Genomic DNA, 19,780 nt, shown 5'->3' with positions numbered 1-19,780 from the left:
AGATGTTCACCTCTCGACTGTTGGAAACGATGTGACCATAGAAACGCTGGGTTTTACATGGTGATAAGAAGCAGCGTCATGAAAATATATTTACTCTGATCTTTCCTGATGACAAAAACAGAGGAGAAATATTAGTTTTTGGTATCATAAGCAGCTCAGATAATCTAATTCTGCAGATTTTCTCAAAGTCATTTTCACTCTCAAGCGCTCTCATGTCTGTCATTAAGGCAGCGAGCAGCAACACCAGAAGGCAAAGGTTTGTAACACAGCACAGTGCATTGTGGGAAGGATGAGACTCTTATTGCCTTCCTTCGCGGCTAATGATCCATAAAAATGTTTCTGGATCAGCCCTGATACCAAGTATTAGTATCTTCTCTGGTTGTAATGGACGCTTTTTTCATCCTGTCTCCCTCCCCCTCACCCCCAACAGGCCGTGGCAGATTGCTGTCCCTCCCTGAGCCTGGCTCTGCCAGAGGTTTCTTCCTGTTAAAAGGGAGTTTTTCTTTCCCACTGTTGCCAAGTGCTTGCTCACATTGATTTGATTGTTGGGGTTTTAATCTGTATTATTGTTGGGTATTTCCCATACATATAGAGCAACTTCAGGGGACTATTGTTGTGATTGTACTATATAAATAAAACAGGAATGAAAATTGAACTGGTCAAAAAAAAAAACTTTAGATCCAGATGTTTCACTACTATGGAGCATAACAGGAGCAACAAAACATGTATCAATGCATCCCAGGGGCAAGTGGGGATTATGGAATTTTGAATTCCTCGTGGACTCAGCAGTGGCTGTAGCTGGTAAGAGCAAAGACAAAAAGACAAAGGAAAACGGCTAACTTTTTACGCAGTTTTAATCAGTTAATCACCCACCAGTAACACATATAGTCCCTTGTTCCCATTGTTCTCTGTCATCTTGTTCTTGTCAGTCAAGCTTTCCAACATTCCACATAACAATAATAATAATTTGTTAGTCCCTGTAGGGAAATTATTCCTTTGTATTTAACCCATTCACCCAGTGAAGCGATCGCCATCCACCAAATGCAGCGTCCAGGGAGCAGTGTGTAGAGACAGTACCTTACGGTAGCCTTTCAATGGATTCGAACCCCCGACTTTCCGATCACGGGGCAACCACTCTACCTAAGGAGCTTTGTCTTTTGTCTTGTCTCTATTTGGACTCTTTGCCGCACTGCCAGCTTTCCTGTCTACCACTGCATGTCTGAGACTACAAGTTTGAATTTTGGACTGCACAATCTTGGGAGTTCCCCATTACTCAATTTGCAAATGAAACTGAATGCCACCTGAGACAATTACATCAAATACAGAAACCAAGAGTGACACAAGTATAGCACTCGTGGCGCTGGCTGTAACTGTCAGCCGCTGTAGTGATTAGCTCCTCCTGCTACATCATGCTGTGACTATGCTGCTGCTGCTGGGGACTGGGGGAAAACTGTACTATTTTCAAGGACAACTGCTGTAGCGATGGCTTTACACACAAAATCAAGCACAAGTAGTAAAGGAGCAACAGGACACCAGCTCCAACGCTCAACCCGACACTTCCTTCGATCTTGTGAATAGCTGCTAATGATATTCTGACCGCTACACCAACTCCTCCTCCTCTTCGACCCTCCAGTGAGAATCCAATGAATAACTAACAGGTGAATAATCAGTCAGAAGGTGGCGGTGGCAGGGTCCGCCGCTCTCGGGGTGTTAGGTTACGCCGCCACGTACACACCCGCCTTGTTAATTAGCATTTCCTCTGTCAGCTCCCCTCGATACAATGCTATGCTGGCAAAGTCGGGCCTCTGCTTCTGCCTGCAAGCCGCTAGTGCTCACCGAGGTGTGCACAGCAGCATTCGAATAATTTCACACAGTTTACCTTGTTTAAAAGGAAATTATTCATGATGGATCCTGATGGGAATTCAGAAACAGGCTCTGACTGACTGCTGTGATAGTCTGATTGTTCCCCATCAATAATCAATAGAAAACTAGTTTATAACTTAGCACACTTAAACCAAAAACAAATGTAAAGATTCAATTGTAAATTTAGAAAACACTGATGATAATTTTTGCTTTTAACAAAGTTGCATACCCTCTATGAACAGGTCCGGTTTTAACCATTGTAGGCAATGGTCTGCTCATATGTGCTTATATGTGCATGAGCATAAGTTTAGCTGTCTCAGTTGAGAAATTAAGCCAGACTAGATCGTAACGTGATAAAATGCCCCTCTCCAGCACTTCAGCGGCGGTCGGTGCCACAGTTTGTAGCAATCTGTTGTGGAGCTGTCCGTCTGTCTTTGAGACAGATTACCCTTCTGCCGGTACCCCCCGGTCAGAAACACAGGAAATACATTAGAGCATAACAAGGTAGAGACTGTGAAGACAGAGAGAGTGAGACATGGGGGGTGGTTGGAAAAGGCGGGAAAGCAGAGGAGACACTGGGGAATAAAATGGTAGAAAGAGCAGAAATAACAGGAATGGGGGGATCCAGCTCTCCTCTTAGAAGCCATTAGGTGCGGTGACATGCTGTGCAGGGCTCTGCCTTTGCGTCCATACAAAGATGCCTTATAGCCATAATCTGTCTCCATATTTAACTTGAGACGGTACACAAACATAGGCAGAGTCAGACCCATGTCTGCTTCCATATAGGCACGGAGCGCATGAGTCAGCCCCGGAGAATAAAGAGATTGAAGAGCACTTGTACGGCAATGAGAGCACAGTGTGATGAAGCAGTTTTCGCATGCGCTTGTTGTAGGCAGGAACACGGTAAGTCATCCTTAATGAGTATACAGTCGCGGGGACACAAGGTTCATCTCCTGTTTGGCATTCTCTCGCCAGGCTCTGGAGTGCAGGCTTGAGGCTGGCTATAATGATGTAAAGGTCAGACGTGGCAGTAGGACTAGGAGGCTGTCAGACGGAGAAGCCGGGACTCTGGGGAGAGCTGGTGTCAAGTGTCGTTCCCTCAAGAATCTTTCCTTTGCCTCTGCTTTTTTTCTCCTTTCATTTCCTCTCTATTGCCAATCTTTCCACTTGTTCCCTCTCTTTAGTTTTACTTTCCTACGTTATAGCGGCAATCATTTCTCCTCCTTTCACTTCCTTTTATCTTGTTTCCTTTGCCATCTTTCCCCCCCTTTTCCCTTCTTTAAATTTCCTCCTCAGTCGTCTCTTTGCTTAGCTTACCCCTTTCACATCTTATATTTTCCTCCCTTCCACTTCCCCCTTCCTTCATTAGCCGTTTCTTTGTTTTCTCCTACCTTCTCTCTTTCCTTTCATTTTTCATTTCCCCATTCATTCTTTGTTCGTGTCAAATTTCCTTAGTCTTCTCTTCCATCACTCTTCTCTCCTTCCCTATTTATTCTCCTGTAAAACCTGTTCATTTCCTTTCTTTTCATTTTTCTTTTCTATTGTTTACCCATAGTTTCTCTCCTTTAACTTCTTTCTCCCTTTCAGTGTTTTCCTTTCCTTTACTCCCATTTGCCTCTACCCGTTTTCCGCTTCCCATTCCTTTCTTTTTCCTCACTTCTCTTCTTTTCTCCTCACACTCCTTTCCTACTTTTGCCACTTCTCTCTTCCACAGCCTCTCTTTTCTCTGTGTATTCCCCTCTCATTTTCCCTTTTCTCTTCTTATTTCCTTGTCTTTACTTCTTTATTCTCTTCTTGTTCTGGTTACACCCTTTTTTCTCCTTCAGGATGTATGTAGAGTTATACAGTTATCCATCAATTCTTCTTGAGCAAATCATGTAATGAAATGAGCAGTCTGAGCAATGGCTGATCCTCATCAACGTCATGTCTGGATGCTGCTCACTCTCTTCTCGTTACAGGATGCAGCAGTGACTGTAGAACTTTTAATTGAAGAACACCATCAACACTTACCCTCGGAGGTGGCGTCGCCTTGGTAGGAGGCTCATTGGCTGGGTTATTAAAACGTCTGTTGTGAATCTGCTATGTGCCTCTAATGACAGGTCTGTCTGAAGCTTGGCAGACAAGCGCAGCGAGTGGCCTGCCACATTATTGCTATCACATTAGAATAAATTAGCATGATCATCCCTGCAGGAGCAGCCTGGCCTGGGTTTAAAAATGCCCCAGGGCTCCACATCCAATCGCGATAAGAAATAGAGAGATGGGACAGTCGCTCATCAATGTCTCATTATGTGATCCAGCCGTGTAAATGACTGGCAGATGCAGTATTTCTGTAGTCATGTGAAAAGTCGGGCCTTGATCTAATTGTGGTTTATCTAGGACAACGCTAGCCAGAGCAAATGATTAACTGCTATGACTCATGCTTTGGAACCTTGTACAATTTGTTACTTTGTAGTTAAAAGCCGTAAAAGCACAATAAGTCACGGTCGCATTTCATTTTATGGTTGAATGACTGTGACTTCCGACCCTGTGCTTTTACAAAGAGCCAGCAGCTGCCATTGAATTGGTAATGGATGACAAGAGCGGGCCGAACTGTCAACAGCCAGTCCACCTGTGTGGCCAAGCTTTTATCCCACAATTTCCTCTATTGATTATTGCCGACTGAGCTGATGGATCAGTTCGTTCTTCGCTCAATGCCCTGCTTAAAGCAGCGGCGTCGATGTGTGATCACTATAGAAAGTTCACTGGTGTGGCACCAGTAGAGCGGCACACCTTGAGCCAAATCGTGCCTGCTCAGTGGGGCACTGCGACCCTAAAGTGGCACGGTCCTGCAGCAACTCAACTCTAAAGCTGTCCTCTCCCTGCAGAACAGCCACCGCTGCTGCACTGATTTACATGATTAATCAGACTGTATGCTCAGCCATGAAGTGAAATTCAAATGTACCAAGAACTCTAATAATAGAGCTGCAAGGGCATCAGACTAGAATTGCCATTGTACAGTTGTATGCCTTTGCTTGGTGCAATTTACATCCATGTTTGTCTAGATTTGATCTTTGCTGTTTTGGCTATAAAATGTTGTAGCTGCATAAATGTTTCTGTGAAAGTTTGTTACAACCAGCTAATGAATGTGCAAAACTGTGTGAGGTCACAGTGACCTTTTACCTTATCCCAAATCATTCACTCCTTCACTACTCCCTACTCCTACAGATGAGAACAGAATTATTAGCCTCAGCTGTGTATCCTTTTTTCTGGATAACAGCCTGAAGTCATTTGATGTAGTCTCACGCTTGCCTCCTGAGCAATCCCAGCACGTTCTACTTTTGAGAATTTCTAAAGCGTCTACTGGCATGAACCTTGGTCTTCAATTCACCCCACAGATTTTCATTTGGATTCAAGTCAGGGCTTTGTGCAGGCCAGCCAGTAATGTTCACTTTGGTCTTCTAGAGGTAGCTCCTGTCCAGGAGCGACATATGTTTTGTTGGTTGTTGTCAAGCACACAACATAAGTCGCTCACAGCAACGACCCAATTTTGGTGCTGACTGCTTGGTTTCTATGACCAAAGAGATCTAGTTTCATGTCATCTGTCCAGAGGACGCATTCCAGTAAGCATAATCTTTCTCCAGGTTGTCCTTAGCGTACTTCACTCTGGCTTGTAGGTGTCTCTTCTACAGAAATTGAGGTTTTCCTGGTCTCCTACCTCAGAGACCCTTCCTGTGAAGCATTTTATTGTCTTCTTAATTCCCGACTACAATTCCCGACTTGGCTAAGTCATTCATTCTTGTGTTGGCAGTTGTTTAGACACATCTCTCATCAGTTTTCCTTACAGAGTCTTTGAAGTCTTTGGCGTCCTATCTCTGCCAGGCTTGTTCTGGACTATGTGGCTCTCTTGATGATATATCTCACTCCAGTTTTTCACACTTAGAAGCACTGTGATAACTCTGTATATCCATCTCCTGCTTTGTGAGTATCAACAATTTGTTTTCTCAAATCTAAACTGATTTCTTTAGTTTTTGCCTTGATGATTTCTAGAGTGACAGCTCGAACCTTTGCTGAAGTTTTTATACTGTATGCTAATTGGAAGATAATCCTATTTTACAGTAAGTTATCTTTGCACATCAGTGGTTTGTGCTCTGGCTCAATAAAACGCTCAGTTTTTCAGGGGGCTAATAATACTGACCACACCATACAGTCCATTATATAAAAAGTGATATTCTGGAGAAATTCTCTGTTGTATTGTATAATAGTTGTTGTCCAGAAGGCTACTTGCTGTTAAAGGTAGCAGTAGCCATCTTATTGCTACTTCCTGTTTTCTTATTAATGTATTTTAATAGCATCATATCACTGAAATTAACATACCCAAGGATTTTGTCATTTTAATTGCAGTATTATTAAATTGAACTAAAATGTCCTGTTCATATATTTATACACTTTTCTCTGAAATTCCTTCTGACATATTTGGAGCTTTACATCACTTTTTTTCCTGCTCCTTCAAATCTGATTCCACAGCTACGGATAACTTCATCAGCTTGCTACATTAAACATTGAGTCCAAAAGCAACAATAACAATGTATTTGGATTCGGTATGACTTGCTTTAAAGCACACATTTGAAAAGAATCAAATAAAGCCAGAATAAGGAAGCGTGAAAGGGACTGTGAAATAAAAGTAGAACAGGCCTACAGCAAGAAATACCTCGCAGATCACACTTCCACCTTCTAACCTCAACCCAAGCAGCTTGTGAAGTAAATCTCATCAATGAAGTGAACAGAGGATGCACCGCATTCATCAGTTTGGAAATTAGTTTACCTCACACTCATTTCATTATCTCCAAAAAGTCAGCTCCCTAAAGGGCACTAGTACCAACCCACTGGCTGACACAGAAAGAGAGCCACAGCAGGCAGAGCCACCACCACCACCAGCGCCACCACCACCAGAAATAGAATTCATCACAGGAACAACTCTCATCAGAGCCACATGATTAAAAATTATGTGAAGGAAATGAATCAGGAGTTGTGTAATGGGGAGAGCATCTGAAGAGGTGACAAGGGGAAGCTAAACTGAGTGAGAAATGCATGTCAGCAGCTCAGACGGTGCATTTTAATGCTGACTCGAGTAATAACTGGACATCAAATTCAGGCGAAATGTTCTCCACTGGCACACAGAGAGACAGGATCACAGTCCCAGCCCCTGTGTCATTTACCTATGGTGTAGCCTCTCTTCAGCTCGCCACATCGGGGGCTGCGGCGCTGGGAGTTGGTGGTGTTGTTTTCCTGCACCGCGAGGACGGTGGTTGTCTTGGCAACAGATGGCGCAGCCTTGTTGAGGGGCGAGGCGGGCACCAGTGTCGGGGAGAAACCTTGACTGGCAATATCCACCGACTGAGACTTCTTCTTCAGTCTGCAGAAGGGCAAACAAGGAGAGGAACGTGTTATTGCTATATTCACATGGTGTATGGATGAAAAGGCAGAGAGTGGACAGAGAAAAGATGAGTGACCTTCATCGTTCCAAGGGCGAGGGGATCAAAGCACATTTAAATCTGAGGCGGTTAGCTGTCACTGCGCTGTGTCACAGAAATGTAATTGTGCAAGGCAATTTTGCAGCGGCAAGGAAGTTGGTTGAAAGAATCAATAGGCTAATTGCAATCTTGTTAAGGGTGAATTTATTAGCATTGCTCTGCTTGCCCAGTGTAGAGCTGTCTCTACTGTAAAAAGGGATTAAATGGTGGGATATTGGAGAAGAACAGCGGGAGTCCAGAGCTCAGGAAACAGCGAGTAACAAGCTACAAAAGGAAAAAATCAAGTAGAGGGTATAAGAATTTACGGAGGTGGAAATGCTTTATTTCATCTAGAATATACTAAATCCTTTTTCATCCTTTTTCATATACTAAATCCTTTTGCATCTGTTTAACCAAAACACCCCTGGACCATTCACAAGTGGCCCAGAATCCTGCTGCAAAGATTTAACATTAAACAGCTCTAATGTAGCTCCATTTCACTGGCCCATCATCAACTTTAGATTTCATAATTAATTTTTAGAGAGCTGCTTAGTCTGGTGGCATACATGACATCTTATATTTAACTAGTTCTTAAAAGCCCTGTAACGAGGGCTTAAAGCTCTAGCACACGTGTCTTGGAAGCCACGGTTCACAAACTCAGATGTGCTTTCACTTTTGACTTGTGGTTGGGATGCCTCATGATTCAGCAGAATTAAACACCAAATCAATTTAGTGAATCTGTTTAACTGGGCAAAACAAATCTGTAAGAAACCACTGCCTGTAATCCCAGTTTACTTATAGCTTTGACTAACTGGGCCTGCTTGGGCACAAATCTTCATCATCACCCTGAAGTTGTTCTTTTTGATGAACCACTTACTGTATCCATCCTCACTGGCACCTACATGAATAAATGGATGTATGTGACTGGTTATTTTTTATACTCGATACCTCCATATTTACACTGTTGTCTGTCACATCAATTCAATTTAATTTAATTTGCATAGCCCCAAATCACATCAACAGTAACAGTTGTAAGGTAAAGACCCTACAAGAATAAAGAGAAAACTCTAACAATTAGATGACTCCCTATGAGCAAGCACTTGGTGACAGTGGGGAGGAAAAACTCCTTTTTAAAACCAGGCTGTAGGAGCAGCAGCCATCTGCCCTTTTGACCTCCTCAGACTGTACCAATGTTCTCCATCCACTTGGAGATATATATGTCAGGCTGTACCAGAAACTACTAGTCAGATTGACTGGTAGTACTCCACGGATATCTGGAGAGACCAAAATAGAAGGGTTTTTTTATTCCCTTTGTTAGCCATGTTGCCCCTCTGCTAATATCTAATCTCCTCTGTTGAAATTAAAACATTTTCTCAATCTCATTAGCCAAGCCATGAGATGGGAACTTAGGGTATAAACAACATTTTTAATAAACTGCATGAACTTCTAGTGCTCATTGTAAGCAACCAAATTGGCAAGTTTGCTAGCAGACTTGCCAAAATTTGCCAAGTAAGCTAGCAGGAAGTTAGCTGGGAGTGCTAACTTTGTATTGATTAAAATTGTTTGTAATTCTAAAAAAAAAAAAGGCCTAAATGGGGAAATGAGCATAACAAAAGAGAATGCAAAAAATAAAGAGTAGCCCTTGGTGTTAACATGACTACACCACCATCTTGGCTAATACCTAAAGATGCAACAAGCAGACCTTGTTGTCAAGCTACATAGCTAATCTTAGTCATGTACCGCATTTGCATTTTGTAAAGTAGTTTTTCCTCCATTACCACACGGAATTCAAATGGCTAAACAATTAAACAGAAGCTACAGTGCAACATGTAAAACTCTCTTTTCCAGTAAAAAGCTTACAAAATTTGAATGCTTATGTAAAGGGCATCAAAAGGCATGCACTGGCTGAGGTAGGTCAAATATAATCTGCCTACAACAAAAAACAAGTCAAAGCCTATTAAAAGGCTGATGAGATCCCAGGTTTGGGTTTTACATTTATAAATGAGTTAACTGGGCTAATCTGAACAGGTAATCCCACAACACTCAGCAGCAGGTTTATCCACTTACATATGGTCGCAAAGCCACATGTGTAAACATACAGAATAAATCACACTAACACACTGACACACTCATACAAAAGCATCTAAAGTGGTAGTAAAAAAAATACAAATAATAAAAATTAAATTCTTGGGTGTTCCAGCAAAAACGTTGTCAATCAAAAAAATGGCTCCTAAAACACTTTCTCCTATACACTGAAAAAGTCCTGAAACAGCAATACAAGATTCCCAGTGCTGCGCTCCCTCGCACACACTTCACACTTTCAATCATTCCAGCAAAACTGCTGAAGCGAACAGAATCTTTCTGGCCATTTCACCCAAGTGCCCATCCCCACATAGACCAAAGCAACACACATGACCATAGCGTCTAAATCGCTAATGAAAATGCACAATCTCTATGGAAATGTCCTTCACTGTGTGCTCTTTTTAAAATCAAACAAACTGAAGCAGTCAAGTCAAGAGAAGGTGCCAAACGGAGCAGGTTGAGCTGCAAAAATTATATAGATGTTTTCCTTCAGTCAATTCAGTGAAAACACACAGTTGGTATATTTCTACAAATATACCAACTAAAAATTGACCCCATCTCTGTACCTTTTATATTTGCATGTACATATATTCTCCATCACATTCTGTCTCGTCTTTCCATTAATGCATGCAGTGGAGGTTTTGACAGAGCTGACAAAGGCTGACACAAAGTTAGCTGAATGTGCTAGATTGTACTTGTTTTGAGGACGCAGACATGCTGCTGCTGTTAATGGCAGGACCAGAGAGAGAAAAGACACAGACAGACAGACAGACAGACAGACAGACGGAGAAAGAGAGTGAAAGAGTGTCAAGCTATGTGAAGTCTATCTGCTTTCCCTTAGGAGTTAGTACTAATTACTGTCTCATCAGTAGAACAGAAGCCCTTCTTCTAGCTCTGTTTCACTAAGCTACAAGGCCAAACGGTATCAAAACGCGTGTGTGTCAGAGTTCAAGAACAGAATCGATGTGTCTAAGAAAGCAAGATGGAAACAGAAGCAAAGAGGTAAAGAGAAGGACAACGCATGTGAAAAATAACGTATTTGTGCCTTTGTGGGTGTTTACATTTTCATTCTTTCTATAATATGGAGGCAAAAGTCAACTCAGTGGCAATATTTTTATGAACTTATTCTTCATTTTCAAGTCTTTTTAAAAGAAAAATCATCAACAGTCAGTTTAAAAGAAGAATGAGACAGTAAAACACACAAAGCACAACAAAGAAACAAATTAACATTTGTAAAGACAAAATATTAATGTGGAAAGGCACACCCATCACCTGTCACCTCCAGCTAGCATGGCAAAACAAATATGCACGTCTCAAAGGGGACCTCTTTTTCATATTTTCTTTACCAGAGGCAGGCAATCAAAAGGAAGCTGCCACAGAAAATGAAGGGACCTCAAAGGCTTGTTTTTTGGACATTGACTGAACCGAGGAGATTTATCAAGGCAGAGTACAGCATAAGTAAGAATTATTATTTTGTTCTTTCATTTATTCAACCCTAGTGTAATAATCCACACGATAAAATATGGAACTGGAAATGAGCACAACAGGTCCCCTTTAAAGAGTTTAAAATGTACTTTGCCAGGGCTAATTACATTAACTGTTCCCATACTGCACATGTTTGACTGTTTTTCAGTCTAAGCAGTTTCAAGTCTGTGTTGTAAAACCAAGTCAAGGCAAATAGCTAAGGAACTAGAGAGTACCCATCAACTGCCCTTTAAATATGTGCTGTTAAGTTAAACCCTTTAATTAGGATGAATACTGAAAAATGTGGGGAAAAAATCATAACATGAACTTCAACTCAGCATAAGCCATTATTAGCTTAGCACTCAAGTCTCTGACTGCACTGTCAAAGACGAAGGTATGTTTTTAGGTAATGCAGGTTTTAAAAAGAAAGAAGGATAAATGGAAGTCGTACAGGCATAATGATGTACTAAAATAATAATAATAATAACTATAAAAATTTATAAATAATATTCTATTTAAGGCCTATTTAAGGCCTCAGTGCAGCACTGTTTACAACTCTTTATGACCAGCTAGCGAATGTCAACAACCTCCTAAAACCATTCACTGAGTGGTTGTGGAATACACTTTTCCCTAGTGATTGGTATTTGCTAATCAGTCTCTCGGCCTGTATGAATGGGACTTGAGCAATCAATTTCACCGCAGCTGCAACCTCCAGCAATCACTAACAATCTTCCACGGAGTAAATATTTTTCCTGCAGTGGTTTCCAGATGGTTGCTAACTGGTCCTTAGGCCTGTGTGACTTAGGCCTAGCTTCTTTATGATTTTTTTTAATATAGTTTTTGTTATTCCTGGAATAGACCAGACCAGTTTCCATACTGCAAGTCTCAAACCATACAATATAAACCTCTGTCTCTCTCTCTATGGCAATGCTTTACAGTGGTAGCGCAATTAAACTGGCAACCATTCCTGCAACCTGACATCAGATTTAACAACCCCGACATGTCTGAAACATTCCACCTTAATCTCTATGCTTTTAAGTTTTTCTTTCTTTCTTTTTTATTACTTTGTGTCCAATAATGCTTGTTTAATTTGTTTTCTTGCTGCAGTAGTTTTACTATAGTGTCAGCATTTTCTACTGCATTCAGACTGTTGACATTTCCCACTGCCACAGGCTATGTAGTCAGGTAACAATGTCTGGCAAGGATCACCTGCGTTGCATTCACACATGAATTTCTCAATGATATATATACACACACATATATATATATATATATATATATATATATATATATACACACACATATGAAAAAAAAAAAGTTTGCCACGTTTGTCCTTTTCATTTCGGCCCCAAAGCCTTATTATAAAGTTGTGCTGAGAGCTGATCTGAGGTCCACAGAGTCTTTTCTAATGAGCATCCTAGCTCAGCTTACAGGTTCAGGACCCAGGTGGGTGGTAGCCTGAGAACTGAGATGCTGTGTACCATCATCAGCTGCACTCTTCAGCAGCTTCTGTTTCCCACTGCGACTAACGGAGGAGCAAATGGCTGTAATCCCTCATACAGCCTAAGAATTGAACTTAAACCGCAGATTTTAAGTCAAAAGTAATGGTAACTTATCTAAAATATGCACGTTCAAATCTATAGCAGAGGAGAGAGAAAAAAATCTGAATCAAACAAGAGGGGACTGCACAAGCTAAACTGTTCACACATGCATAGTCATTCTGAGCTATTTGGAGTGTGGCTGTCGTGGATGATTCAAAGCACTCCCAACACAACAAATTTACAACACCAGATTTAACGAGTGGTGGATGTAGTGGACTGGTTTGCTTTGTATCAGGCTGAAAGTGTGAGCTGTTAGAACGAGACAAGAAGCATGCCGAAGGTCAACAGCCAGCCTGCCAGATGGCGTAGCAGTTAATGATGTAATGGACACCCTTGCGTCACCAGTAGCTACTGTTTCCCAACCACATGGCTGCTTCATGTTTGGAACTTTCACAACTGATAACACCACAACTGTGAAACCCATAAAGAAGCCCTAGTGGGAGCTTGCAGCAAGTATAAGAGGCTTTTCCTTTCACACCAGTGAGGAACTATAGAGCACCACAGAGGAATGAGAGACACATGTCGACAAAGCCAGCAGCTCGGACTGATTCCTATCTGCGAGCAAATGCTCACTCAATGATGAACAGAGGGAGGGTAAAAAATTAAAGAAAACAGACACACGGGCATTTTGTTTTCTTCCTCACTTTCGTGATCTGACCTGGACCAGGAGGCAGTGGTACATTTGCAGCTCTGCCAAACTGGCATCAGTAAGATTATCCAACTCTACAGGGATCCACGTGACTTGGCAAAAGGATGCATAAACAACAGGAAATTTGGGGCTAAGTCAAAACACGCTTATCGCTCCCCTACTAAGAAGGATTAGACCTTAAAAAAGGGGGGATGCGTTTGCAGTGCCTTCCAGTGCTCCTCTTTGCTTTGCTTCCAGTTCCCTGTCATGAACAAAAAAGGAGTTAAAAAATGTTTCATATTTTTTATTTATAGCAGAACTGATAGTAATACTAATACTGCAAATGGTTAACTATAGTGTGTCCTTAATAAGCTGTTAAAAGGCACTCAAGGTAAGGAGATTGGATTATCTCTGCGCCTTCCTTCACAACTAAGTGAACAGCATTTTCCAGGTTGCACTAGGCTGTTTTTAGTGAAAAGCTTTGATAAACCCACGCAATGCGACAAATAGCACAAAGGCCGCTAGCGTAGTGGAGGTTTTAATGCTTTTTTATGACTATATATTATACACGATGTTTTAGGGCCCTGCTCGTACAGGACTGCTTTCATGTTCTTCCCATATTATGTTTCATTGTGACGTTGCTCTCGCCACAACGTCTGTGCAGGGAGGAGCTCGGGGTCGATGGAGGAACAACAAAAGGGTCTTGCTTTTAGAGGGTAAGGAAAAGAAATCATTCAGGTTGGAGGACTTGTTGCAGTTTTAATTGAAACATTTCAGGCCAAACCACAAGTAGGTGTGACATCTGATGAATCCTAAAAACTAATAAGGCACTTAGTTATTTTGATCACATGAACAACTTCATTAACATACGGCCAGGCAAGGGAATATCTTCTACTTCTTAAGTATCTCTTTATCAACATCCTCTCATCTTCATACCATGCAGCACTCACATCAGATTGTTTGATTTGAAATGGATAGCAGTTATGACAAAAACGACTTGACAACTGAAGGGTTAGCTAAAGCCTAATAAGAACGAGTCAGTTGCTATCGATGCTGTGCTTCGACACACACAGAAAGAGAGAGAGAGAAAGAGCAACAACAACCTGTGGCCATGCATGTTAATGAGCCTCTTTTTTACGCCTCGAAGCAAAATGAAATACGGCTCAGACCCCGCCGTCCTCTGCTCTGCGGTTAGACACCTCCACATAATGATCTATGGAGCTCTACGCCACATTACGCTCATCTTCCCTTCCTAAATGCCAAAGCACCAATTCCATGTCAAAGGTTCATGTGACGATTTTGACCAATGAGGCTTTAAACTCTCCCTCTGTAACTAAGCGGCGAGAACAAAAGCTAAAGGCCAGCCGTGACGCAGGCAAAAAGTTAAACAACAGAAAAGTCAGCAACATTATTAAATCCTGTGTCAGGTCGGCTGTGACGGTGTTTGCTACAGAGCATTTGTCATCTGGAGCCGGGAAGCATCTATAAAATGCCACTTTTCAGCCAGACATGAACAATGCAATCAAGAAGTGAAGCTACAATTCAAACTCATTAAAGAGCTTTCCAACAAATGATTCGTTGTTCCTGACACATCTGATGCTCAGCAATTCCTTGCCCCCCCCACATTATTTAATTCTTTAAGACCCCTGACATTCTTTTGGCCTTCTTATGTCTTGTTTTGCGGTTTGTCACTGGCAAAGGCAAACAGGCCAACATCAGCATCAGCAGGTGGATTAAAGAAAGAAAAAGAAAGTGCCTCGGTGTGTGACTTTCTTTCTCCAGTGTTTCGCTATAATAAGGAAATGAGATGTGCTATAGGAACAAAACCAAGATAGAGATAAGGCCCACAAGCACAGGAAAAACTACACAGATGGTGATAGCTCTGCCCAGACTCATTGATAATAAAGCCAGTGAGAGTCGGGTATAGAAGTACTTTGCACTGTTATCTTGAAATACACTTTACAACTTTTTTAAGGCAGCTGCCATTCCTGCTGTGAAATCAACTACGTTCTAAAAGTTAAAGTTCGTCTATAATATAAATCCTTAAGCTAACAGAATGTAAGTAAAGCTACTTTTTATTCCGTGTCCTATCAACAAAATGTTCACATTTTAAATGAAAAGCCTGCCACAAATATCTCAGTTTGTTAGGAAAGAGTTTACAGTGCATGGGATTTTTTTTTTTAAACCGAGCTACCAAATTGGGTATTGTGAATCATGTAACTCTACTCATATTAGTATCATCTGTGAAACTTCTGGTATCATACCCGATTTTAAACTGCTTTATAAAAAAGCTTAAACATTGGTAGCCTTTGCTCAACTCGAAAAAAATTCTAGTTATATATAAATGTTTCGGCAGAATCAGAACTTTTACTTTTCTTTTGCTTAATCCATCCATCTATCCTTATCTCATTCAAGGTGGCCAGTCTTTCACACAGCTAACTTACAGACAGACAAAAACTCACAGACACTCACTCACACTACAACCAATTTAGAATCACCAATTAACCTAACCAACATGTCTTTAAAGTGTGGGAGGAAGCTGGAGTACCCGGAGAAAACCCACAGGACGAGCAAGCCCCTCAGGAAAAGGCCTCCGGCTGTAGAGTACAGAAAGTCTACCTGCACCTGTGTTTTCAGTTTAAAATTCAGCCCCCATGGCTGTGGGTTAAAAAAAAATCCTCCAGACACCAGTTTGTCCTCCTTAATCAAGCCTTAACTGATTGCGCAACATTACACTCTAAAATAATACCGGACGAAGACACTAGCAAACATAATGCTTCACTAGCCAACCATCCCTGGAGATGTGTCTAATGATTTCTCCATCACTTAGCAGCTGCATCTGCCAGCAATGTTGAACAGCTCCATTCTGATCAAAAACAGTCCATAAATCAACAGTTCGGTTGGTGAACACACAGCTGGGAGGCATGCAGCTATTCACTCTCTAAAATGTATCAATATCCCACAGAAACACCCCTCAGCCACAGCCTTTCACTTGACTAACAGAAGAATTATCTTAGCTGACACAAGGCAGGGAGAGAAAAGAGGAAGATGGAAAAGCAAAAATCGCTGCTTCATTATGTGTCTGTCTCTGACTCGGGGGCATGTTTTTCTGTCATACTTTTCTTTTCTAACTCCGTATCACTCAGACAGCAAACACGGACACATACAGTGAAAAAAAGAGAGCGTGCACACGTGCACTCTTTGTCCCGATCTTGGAGACAAACACAACCCTTCAGACTCAGCCGCTCGATCACACAGCTTTCGGTGTTTGACTCAGTGAGTATCTGTGGGGCCCAGGGACCGTTACTGCTGCCACTGCAGTCTTCCACTGTCCTCCTCCTTCACCTCCTCCGCCGCCTCCTCCTCGTTGCTAGCCTCAGCCTCGCTCCTGCACTCTCATTTGCTGAGCGCCGGTGACAGGCAGCAACACAATTGGTCAGCGACGGTACTGGATACAACGTCATGCCACTGTGGCTTGTGGCGGTGCAGAAATCAGAGACGTGTTGTGAGTTATTGGCAGTTTTTCAGCAGTGTGTGGAGTATCATATTAGATCATTACATCTGGAAGAAGCTGGAGGGGCAGGACAGACAGCGGAGATGAAAAGGAACGTTTTAATTATCACCGTTATTGGCTTCCCACATAGCATCTAATTTGTTTGAAAGAATAATGTGCAAATATATCCCAGAGCAACAACAGTGCATTTGTGAAAAAAAGTAACTGCTACAAATAATGGAAAACATGACTATACTGGCTGGTTTGTTACTATAGTTTTGATGTAGCACAGGCAGACTGTTCCTCCTATGATTTTTGATTTCTTTGGATTAGCCTGTGTTTTCTCTCTCTGTCCTCTTCCTTAGTGCTGATTGTTTGGTGGCCCACCTCCATGCATATATAGCCAGAGAGGGGGCCAAGTGGAGAGATCTCCTCCACCAGACCGTTGACTCGGGCTGTTGTCTTTAGTTTTATTGTTTAGTTATTAACTGAATTCACTAGGAGCCTGAACCTAATCTTTCAAACCTAATTGCTTTTTGCTTATTGTGGATCCCATCACCTATATTTGTGCACAGTTTTCTCATAATTGTTGCATTATTCGGGATTCTTTAAACCATGGCAACTTTGTGGCATGCTATGTGTTGGGTTCCTGAGTTTGATGACCACAATACACTGAACAGGAATGGAGACAATGTAAGAGAGATGCACTCGTGCTGTGTAAGATTTTAGAAAATACACCTCATTTTGAGAGTTGAAAGATCAAATTGGATGAGACTTTCCAACTAAAAACCTAATTTTGTATAAGCTCTTTTTAAATGCATTCAGACTGAGTGTAAATTTAAGTCAATCTTGAAGTTGGTGTAAGGCGGAGGTCCCCAACCCCGGGGCCACGGACCGAGTTGTTTGGTACCGGGCCGCGAGAGTTGAGGTCCGGGTGTGAAATTTATCATTTTCAGGGTTTTTATCGTTAACTCGGTTTCCCTGGGTCTTTTCCCGTGCTGTAGTTATGTGTCTTATTTTGAAAGAAATATTTACACGTTACCATAGCGATCAGAGAGCATTAAAGGGGCAGAGAGGAGGATGTTACTCTCAATATTGTTGGTGCATTTCAGGAGGACGCTGGTAATAAAGTTACACAATTACACAGTGAATTCGCGTTTATTATTATATTTACAAAATACCACAGTTTTTGTCTTGGTCGTATCATTTTATTTTGTTGTCTTTATCTGCGACACCTTAAAGGCCAGTCCGTGAAAACATTGTCTGACATTAAACCGGTCTGTGGCGCAAAAAGGTTGGGGACCGCTGGTGTAAGGCGATGTAAAATTGGCATACTGTCTACAGTGATGCTGGTGTTTCAACAGTTTCCAGTTCATGGCAAGCTTAGGCGGGGGTGGTTCCTGCCTCATTCCTTAACATCCAAACTAATTTCCTGTCATCTGAGGGTGACAGTTTGGGTCATCTGCAACATTTAGGCAAAGGGGTGACACATCCAAATAACTTGCAATTACGTACAGCTATTTGAACTGATAGTGTTGGACCTGGAATGGACCTCAACCCTATTGTAGAATTTTGGGCTATGCTGGGTCTGTACCAGGAAACCCAATTTAAATGAACTCCACAAATTCTGCCAAAAAGAGTTGTCAAATATCCAACCAGAATTAAACCAGAAGGCTGTTGATGGCTATCAAAAGCACGTGATAAAGATGCTACTTGCTAACTGATATTTTACCAAAAACTAATGGAGAATATGTATTTTTACATATATTGTATTGTAACTTTGAGCCTCTTTGTTTCATTTTTATCCTGTCGATTAAAGAAAATCCAAAATAAATTCAAACTCGGTCCTTGTTAGATCAAGTTATCATCGAAAAGTCATTCCATAAAAAGTCAACCAAACCTACAATAAAGTTTCCACCTGACATTCTAAGAATCTGCAAAGAAAAAATTGAGGTCATTTTGAATTTCAGGAGAAAAAAAAAGGTGGGACAGAGCTATGTTTACCACTGTGTAGCATCCCCTCTTATTTTAACAGACTGGCTGCTGGACTTTCAAAAGGGGATTCAAGTTGTTAAACAGTCCTGGCTTTTCCCTGCTGTAGTTTTGCTGAAAGCTCTAGATTACAGGCATTTGTAGCTGAACGGATCACATGGGTGTGGACCAAGCTGCTATTTTCAGGGCGTCACATGAGCTTGTTTTCCTTCCTGCTTTATTGTATATGAAAAAGTTGTCACTCTTGGTACAACAACATGACACTCTTCTGCCCTTGTTATTAATTTAAATGATTTAACACAACTGTTAGATTTTAATTGTCCACAAGAAGTTTGATGTATGGAGTCAGGACATCTTCACCTAGCTACACCTAACTGAGCATTAAAAAGCTTTAAAGTAAAAACTGCAATGTGTCATTTTTCTAATGCTAGCAAAAGCCTGGAGAGCTTTTGGTTTTATTCATCAGTTCAGAGTTTTCTCTTTAGTGTCGAATCTGCTCTTATTTGTTGTTACTAATTAGTCTGGTTGCTATCAGAAAAGCTTCAGGAGCGGAGTGGGCAGAGGGTTTGGTGATATAAGGTGGACTAGTGGGAGGGGAGTAGTTCAAAAGTTTAAAAAAATAAGACAAAATATTTTTTCCTTCTTTCTTTTCTCCTTTGTTTGGGTCTGAGAGAGAGATAAACAAAGCTGTCGGTGATACAAACATCCCATCTGACACAGAGCAGAGGCTGCTGTGAAACCATGCTCATTTGTTGAAGCGCAACCCTTTGATTGGCTGCCTGCTCTAATTAGAACAAAAAACATATGCTAGACTCCAGCCGTCTCATTAACACCATGTCCTTGAAACAACACCGAGTGGCCCTGCTGTCTGACTGTGGACAGATTCAAGCTCTACGCATGAAGGGCACTACATGTTGTAACTGGTATAAGTGGCCTTGAAAGGCCTAAGCCTTTCTTTTCCTATGGTGAGCATGAAGATGCCCATTTCTGTGGCACTACCGTCACATGCTGGCCCAAAATTATTTGGACTTGGGTTTTCATATGAGCAAATACTAGTGCTTATCCTTGCTTAATTGCATTTGAGATGCTTGTGTGAAGCGTTTGATTGAGCAGGGTTTTAAGAAGACCTTTAGTTGGAGAGAATATTATAGGTACTTTGGGCTGCTCC

The 19,780-nt window shown here is 41.6% G+C and overlaps 1 protein-coding gene across 2 annotated transcripts in view; it reads right to left on the bottom strand.

The window, feature by feature from the left end:
• oxr1a (oxidation resistance 1a) overlaps window positions 1–19,780 on the bottom strand; it is a 183,954-nt gene that overhangs the window by 93,199 nt on the left and 70,975 nt on the right. For both annotated transcript variants that reach the window (XM_085473459.1, XM_085473461.1), the window contains exon 3: window positions 7,059–7,255. In XM_085473459.1, coding sequence (XP_085329585.1) covers window positions 7,059–7,255 — 197 coding nt within the window. The remainder of the gene's footprint in view (window positions 1–7,058; window positions 7,256–19,780) is intronic.

Source organism: Copadichromis virginalis, linkage group LG11, assembly GCF_057382275.1.
Source record: "Copadichromis virginalis isolate Kocher_CV1m ecotype Utaka linkage group LG11, C_Virginalis_male_GT1.1, whole genome shotgun sequence".
Lineage (NCBI taxonomy): Eukaryota > Metazoa > Chordata > Actinopteri > Cichliformes > Cichlidae > Copadichromis > Copadichromis virginalis.
The sequence above is the reverse complement of the archived record's forward strand: the minus strand, read 5'-3'. Positions and strand labels throughout refer to the sequence as shown.